We start from the raw sequence: 8,066 nt of genomic DNA on the forward strand, positions 1-8,066 counted from the left end.
GGAATAAATGGAAGGAGGGAAACATAAGCGAAAATTGTGCAGCAGTCGAAATGATGATGAGGTACAAGTATGATACAAAACCTGAAACATGGAGTAGTCAAGTTCCCCCTATAGTCTGTTTAGAAATTGTCTAATTAATATATTATTCTCGTTAAATTTATGATGGGATAGGAGCAGGACATACCATGAAGAAGCTATCTCCCGAAATATTCAAGGTAATTGAAACAATTTGTATTTGGTAATTGCACCTTAATAGAGTAATGGAGCTTATGTAGGTCCTTGTTGTTGTAGGATGAATCTTTAACTCATGGTGATGGAGAGAAAAGGAAAGGTGAATTGTTGCAAAGACATGTGAAGGCAACTTGTAGGGTAAGTCATTTAGCTGCATTTTTATAGTTGTAGAGGGTGGAGTCATTTTTTAGGATTAATGGTAAAATTTACATTGATACGTTTTTGTTGTTATTGTTCATTATTCAGCCAGCTAATACAAGTTGTCGCGTAGAGTCGTTTGGTAGAATATGCTAAAAGTTAGACGAGCAACGAAAGGCTTGGGTTTGTGAAATGGGGTTTGATGGTCTGTTAAAAATTGGAGAGATTAACCTTCCACGGCAGTTGGCGTATTGGTTGATGACTCGCATAGATCCCTTCAACTGCGCTCTTACTAGTAGAGATGGTAGAGTGTTCAGGCTTTCTCAAAATCAGGTGCATTGGGTCCTTGGTATTCCCGATGGGGGACTTCTTGTTCCCACATACCAAACATTGGATAGAGAAAAGTTGGAAAGGGTGAAAAGTATTATTGATAGGTATGGTAAAACCTGGAAAACTAAGTCGAATAGAATTGGCCGTGAGTTCAAGACTGTATTCTTGTTGTTGGCGCTGGAAAGGGTGAAAAGTATTATTGATAGGTATGCTAACTTAGTGACGTCATTAACGTGTGATGCAAAGGCTGCTGAATATGAATGGTGTAGCCTAGTTTTGAAGAAGCTCATGGATAGTGTTGCGATGTTTGCGCGTCGTTTTTACTCATGTGGATATGCTAGTGGATGTGCAGGTTGCCTAATATATATTGTGGTATGTGATTTATATGAAGTATGGTTTGTTATGTTTGTTTAACATTGGGTTTGATTCAGGTGGTATGACAACTTTTGTGATATAGGTTATGTATTTGGATCGGCTAGATAGACATCCTGTGCATTGGGGTTATTTCCCCCGGTTGGAGGTTTGGAAAATGGAAGAGATACGTATAGCTGTTGTAGAAGATCGTTTCCCAAACGGTGGTGATTTTGGAAAGCTTGGGGTAATAAGTTGTATTTGTATTTATTTAAATGTTACAACAAGTGTGATGGATGTATTATGGTTTGTAGACTTTGGATGTTGCTTATGGTGAATTTCATCCTACTAAAGCAAGGGATACAAATGGGCCTGAGGGGTTTAAAAAGGTAAAGGGGTCAGGGATTATTGTATTTTCAGTATATTATTTCAAGTGAGTAGATGATTGATTCAAGTTTTCTAATTTATAATGTCACAGTTTCAGATTGGTGTAACTACTAGTGTTTGTTATAGGAGTAATGGAACACGAAAAACCACCTCAAAAACTAAGCGTCCTAGGAGAACGAATGTTCAAAATTTGAGTACTCAAATTGATTGTATATATAGGGATGAATGTAAACGGGAAAAAGCAAGCAGTTTTCCTGGTGAAGAGAATATGGCTGTGATGAACAGTTATGATGTGTCATCGTTTAAGATTGATATGTTGAAGAGATATTTGAAGTGACATCTATTGCCTTAAATTTATATTTGTGATTGAAAGTATTTACTCAGGCTTTGGTGAATGTGATTTTGTAGGTGGATATCGATTGATGGTGTCTACATGCTACAATCAGTTACTTCAAGGGTTAGTAAGTGCATGATATCCTGAATGATACTGAGAATAACATGGCTAACATTCTTTATTGTCTTTCATTTATGCAAAATATTTTGAGGTTGATTCATGCTATGGAATATGGTTCGGGAACGGGTCCATTATATTTTCGTCACAGGCGGAGGTATTTTCGTCACCTTAAAATTCAGACAGCGTTACTCCTTGAAATTATGATTTGATAAACAATAACATCTTAGAAAATGCTACCAAAACCAGGGAGAGGTAGTGCTGTTTTCAGGTGGTATTGGTGCATAATCTATGTCAAGAGAGTCGGTTGCTGTGTTTTTACGTACTGAATGGTGTTCGTACTTGGCCATTTTATCGGAGGTTGACAAGCGCACTTTAGGGCACGCTTTAGAGCATATTTTAGGATGATTTTGGATGTATTTGGGGCCGCTTTGGCCGATTATTACCTTGTTATGCTTACGTTCCCCATATTACGTGCTTCACGGGTTTTCGCTTTGTTTTTGATGTGTTTTCAGGTAATATCAACCGAGTTCAATCGGATCCCGAGCCCTTGATGCGTAACCGGGCTAGCCTTGACCGGAGTCCGAGGAGTTAAGGAAGTTCAAGTGTCGTGCATTGATTACATAGCACAGGCAGCACGACCGTGTTACCATAGGCACACCCGTGCTGGCCTATAAGCAAGCAACCCCAGGCAAGGCAGCACAGCCGTGCAAGCCAATAGCACGGCCGTGTCAGTATCCACGCACCCGCACGGCCGTGCCAGATGTTGCACGTGCCCGTGTCAGCTTCAGTATGAGCCCCGTGCTAGAGCATATTCAGCAAGGCCGTGCCATTTTTAGCACGGTCGTGCCATATATAGCACGGTCGTGCCAATTTGAAGAAGAAATTCGGCTTACTTACTGACAAGCTAGCACGGCCGTGCCAAATACAGCACGGTCGTGCTGATCCAGGGTTAACTGCGCGCTTGACTTCTCCGCATTAGAAGACGTATATAAGGCCCAACTTTAAGAGGATTCCTCAGACAGTTTTAGAGATAGTTTTGAGAGCCTTTGTAGAGAGTTATTGGAGAACATTCTTAGTATTAGAGATTCATTAGTTTTCTTAGAGATATTTCTAGAGATTTTAGTTTTCTTGGATTGATTTGAAGCAAGATTTGCGAAGATTCTTTGTATTATTCATTGACGACGGATATCAAAGTTCTGAACTTTTCCATTGATTCGCATCAATACAATTGGTATTATTCATTCTTGTTTATTAATCAAGCTTTATTATTCCTTAATCAGAATACATGTTTATATCTATTATGCTTTTGGAATTCATTATTGCTTTGATTATGAATATGTGTGAGTAGTCTCCTAGCTAGGGTTTCGGGATGAAACCCGGCCTAGGTAATCTATGTAATTGAGGATTGATTTTGATAAACAGATTGTGATTAAATTGATTATATGCGATTGCATGTTAATTCATTATAATAGGAGTAGCTAACCTAGAATCTTGAATTTGATTGCATGATATTCTTGATTGTGAATTGAGTATTTCATTATTGAATGTGGTTTGATTATGTATCGAGTAATGTTAAGTGCATGAGAAATCCAAGCTTAGTATTGCCCGTTGTCTTCCTATCACATGACATTGATCAGACTTATAGTCTTTTCATATCCCGTTTGTCTCTGTGATTCCTTGTTGCTTAGTTACCAATGGTTAGGCGGATTCCCGTTCTCCCTAGTGTCTTAGTTTATTGATTTATTCCATCTTATTATTATTATTTTAGAACATCATTTTCCATTGATTTCGAACTAGCTTAGGTTTAAGATTGATTTGCAATTACTCTCGTTCCTCGTGGACCGAACCTTTATTTGCCATTGTACTTGGTTATAGGGTGTTCGTATAAGTATTGTTTGATTAAGAGTTAGATTGTAGCGACCGATTTAACCCTCGTCAGAGGTACCTTTAAAACTATCTCTGAACTATATGAAATTGGTGTGGTAATTTTTGGTAGTTTAACTGAATCCGTTAAATGATTAGGTTGAAGGTCAGTCATTGATGGCCTCTCCTGCGCTTTGTGTTTTAGTAAAAATTGGCCATCCCAATGACATATATGTGGTGCATTCTACTTCATGGAACTCAACTTTGAAAGTGATCAAGAAGAACCGGGTCTTTAAACGTTTGCAATAAAAAGTCCACCCAATAAAGAAATTATTATTAGGTGACGAGTGGAAAACTAGGTCGTTATCTAATCTCCCCTCGGTCAAACTAAATTTATAAACACTTAACAAACCTAAATACGAGTATAGAGGCAAGTCAAGGGTCGAACCCAAAGGAACGGTAATGTTCAAGCACTTTCAATTATGCGCCTAAGCTAGGTCAAAGACGAAGGTAAGAGAGAATACTAACAACTAACAAAACAAGTAATTAAGGAAATAAAACACTAGGAACAGGGATCAACAAGTAATCATGTCAATTGCAACAACATGGGAAGGGAATTCCAATCAAAGGTTGTGAGGACTAATGATAAGAGCAATCAATAGGAATCAAAGAGCTATCTCCTAATTGTTAAGCTAGGGTTCACTATGAATAAGAAACTAAGAGAATCACAATCAAAACCAATTGATAATTGCGATTCCTAAATCAATTGTTCATGTCATTAGCAATTACAATGCAATCTAGCATAATTCTCAAGGCCAAATTGAATTACACACATGCAAACCTTCACTAATCACTTTAATCTCAACACTCAATCAACACAATCCCCAAATTAATCACAATTAATCAATCATACAAGTTTCACCCAATTCCTAGCCAAACAACTATTCAAGAATCATCATCTATCAACTAACAACTATGGAAATCAAGAATCAACAAAATACCAAGAACAATTACACTAATAAAGCACCAAACATCAAAATTAAACCAAACAAACATGAAATTAAACAAAGAAATAAGGTGAGATAGAGTTAAGAATGCTCATTGATAATAGAGAAGATCTTGAACACAATTGTCACACTTGCATCTTCAATCTCTCAATCACCATTGAAATTCCTCACTTTCTCTCTCTAAAACTACTCCTAATCTAGCCTAATCTAGAGAGAGAAGCTCTCAACCTAAGAGAGAGAAAACTATTCTAAAACTAAAGAATTACATGAATCATGATTAAAAGAAACCAAAAACTATATAAACAAAAGGAGTAAAGAAGCTTAAAATCGTAAAAGACCCAGAAACCCGCGCCCGCAGAGGGGAACGGACACCCTGATAGTCGCGCCCCCTCGGCCCAAGCCCGCGCCCGCGGCCCAAGACCGCGCTCGCGGGGCCAAGGCCCGTGCCCTCGGGGAGCCCTCGGGACAACCGCGGGTGCTTACTGCCCAAATACGGCAGTTTTGGAGCTGCAGCAACCCCGCGCCCGCGGCAGTTTTCCAGGGCCAACTTCAGAAGGCTGTAACTTCCGATCTAAGAATTGTATGAAGGAGTGCGACCTATCATTGGAAAGATATTCAAGTCTAGTTTCCAACCCAACTTGAATCACCCTAATCCGATCTGTAGACCTTGAGATATGAATAAAACAATGCACAAAGGTCCTATTTGATACTTTGCAATTCTTCGTTTTCCTTTGTTTCAAACTCAAATTCAATTCCGAAAAGTGCATATTGATCCTAGTGGGTGCTATTTTCAATTCCCATGCATATAGCCCGCGACGTACCTACAAAACAAGACAAAGAAACGGAGAAGCAAGAGAAATAGCCGAGAAATGAATAAAATGATAAGAAAGCCATTAAAAGCCTGCATTTCTCTAAACTAACACAAAAACACGCGAATCGAGCATTATTCTCTAAAAACACGACATAAACGACTACAAAGGAGTATAGAAATATAAAGAAAACATAGCCTAAAGATGCCATAAATGGCACGGATCAAATTCCCCCAAGCTAAACTTTTGCTCGTCCTCGAGCAAAACAAAATCCAACCCAAGGGAAAAATGATGAATTATTCAAGCAAAGAAAGAAACGAGAAAACTAGAGAAGATGGGAATATACACTAACTCACTTTCGTAGGAATCACGGTCAATTTTAACAACTAAAGACAAGCCATTTAAACCCCTAGATCGCCCTAGAGGACGAGTGATGCTCTCGTAAGGGTATCGTAAGAGTTTACCCATAACTCTCATAATAATACAAACAAGGCAAAGCATGAAAAAGAAAACAAAATACAAGAAAAGCAAACAAATGTTAATGAAAGGACTTTTGCGAATATACAAGCACAATGAATGCAAATCTTTATAAACAAGTAAGGGAGTGCATGCTATAAGATACCTAAGGTTGATTGAAACTTAAAAATGCTAAGCATAGGAACTAGTTATCACACTCCACTTTCATCCCAAACGGTCTTACCGCGTTCCCCCTACTAATCTCATATCTCCACATAGTGAGCATCTCATAGATTCCGCGAAGGAACCGGAAAAAGATCAAATTTTTGGGCTACTCGACATCTTGACTTCGCATCCCCTTTCCTTAGGCAATGACCCATGATTCCCTCCCCCGAATAGTGACTTAACTTTCTAGGTCGAAAGGTCTTTCCCCAAGGTTGTAACATAAGGCATAAAGGGTGAAGGTAGGCTAAAATTTAAAATTTGGAGGTTTTCCTAAAAAGTGAAGCAAAAGGGTGATCAATCCTTAACAACACGATCAAGAAATCACCAAGAAAAAGCAACACCCCCAAGCTTATTTGAAGCTATACTCACAAGAAATATATACAAAAAGCGTAAATGCTTCTCCCCCAAGCTTAAATGAAGCATTGTCCTCAATGCTTAGAAGGAGAAAAGAATACATCAAAATATTTTTGAATTTTCACTTTTTTCAAATTTTTTTTTTTCTTCTTTTTTTTTTTACTTAAACTTGCAATGTCCTCGCCTTTTGCTAAATTCGGACGGCTTTTTCTATAATGCAATTTATTAGTCCATGCCTTTTATGATTAAGGACGACTTTTACACAAACACTTGCCATTTTGACGAGTGGAAAACTAGGTCGTTATCTAATCTCCCATCGGTCGAACTAAATTTATAAACACTTAACAAACCTAAATACGAGTATAGAGGCAAGTCAAGGGTCGAACCCAAAGGAACGGTAATATTCAAGCACTTTTAATTATGCGCCTAAGCTAGGTCGAAGACGAAGGTAAGAGAGAATACTAACAACTAACAAAACAAGTAACCAAGGAAATAAAACACTAGGAACGGGGATCAACAAGTAATCATGTCAATTGCAACAACATGGGAAGAGCATGACAATCAAAAGGTTGTGAGGACTAAAGATAAGAGCAATCAATAGGAATCAAAGAGCTATCTCCTAATTGTTAAGCTAGGGTTCACTATGAATAACAAACTAAGAGAATCACAATCAAAACCAATTGATAATTGCAATTCCTAAATCAATTGTTCATGTCATTAGCAATTACAATGCAATCTAGCATAATTCTCAAGGCCAAATTGAATTACACACATGCAAACCTTCACTAATCACTTTAATCTCAACAATCAATCAACAGAATCCCCAAATTAATCACAATTAATCAATCATACAAGTTTCACCCAATTCCTAGCCAAACAACTATTCAAGAATCATCATCTATCAAATAACAACTATGGAAATCAAGAATCAACAAAATACCAAGAACAATTACACTAATCAAGCACCAAACATCAAAATTAAACCAAACAAACATGAAATTAAACAAAGAAATAAGGTGAGATAGAGTTAAGAATGCTCATTGACAATAGAGAAGATCTTGAACACAATTGTCACACTTGCATCTTCAATCTCTCAATCACCATTAAAATTCCTCACTTTCTCTCTCTAAAACTACTCCTAATCTAGCCTAATCTAGAGAGAGAAACTCTCAACCTAAGAGAGAGAAAACTATTCTAAAACTAAAGAATTACATGAATCAAGAATAAAGGAAACCAAAAACTGTATAAACAAAAGGAGAAAAGAAGCTTAAAATCGTAAAAGACCCAAAAACCCGCGCCCGCGGAGAGAACGGACACCCCGATAGCCGCGCCCGCGGCCCAAGCCCGCGCCCGCGGCCCAAGCCCGCGCCCGCAGCAGTTTTCCAGGGCCAACTTCAGAAGGCTGTAACTTCCGATCTAAGAATCGTATGAAGGTGTGCGACCTATCATTGGAAAGCTCTT

At 38.2% G+C, this 8,066-nt stretch overlaps 1 protein-coding gene across 1 annotated transcript; it reads left to right on the forward strand.

The window, feature by feature from the left end:
• Nucleotides 1-296: 296 nt before the first annotated feature.
• Nucleotides 297-1,774, forward strand: LOC110690262. The gene is made up of 4 exons (XM_021867087.1): nucleotides 297-1,071; nucleotides 1,157-1,297; nucleotides 1,365-1,439; nucleotides 1,529-1,774. Exons 1-4 carry the CDS (start codon nucleotides 562-564, stop codon nucleotides 1,772-1,774), a joined length of 972 nt encoding a protein of 323 aa, XP_021722779.1. The 5' UTR covers nucleotides 297-561.
• The last annotated feature ends 6,292 nt before the right edge of the window (nucleotides 1,775-8,066 follow it).

The sequence above is a fragment of the Chenopodium quinoa genome, unplaced genomic scaffold (assembly GCF_001683475.1).
Source record: "Chenopodium quinoa cultivar QQ74 unplaced genomic scaffold, ASM168347v1, whole genome shotgun sequence".
Taxonomy (NCBI): domain Eukaryota; kingdom Viridiplantae; phylum Streptophyta; class Magnoliopsida; order Caryophyllales; family Amaranthaceae; genus Chenopodium; species Chenopodium quinoa.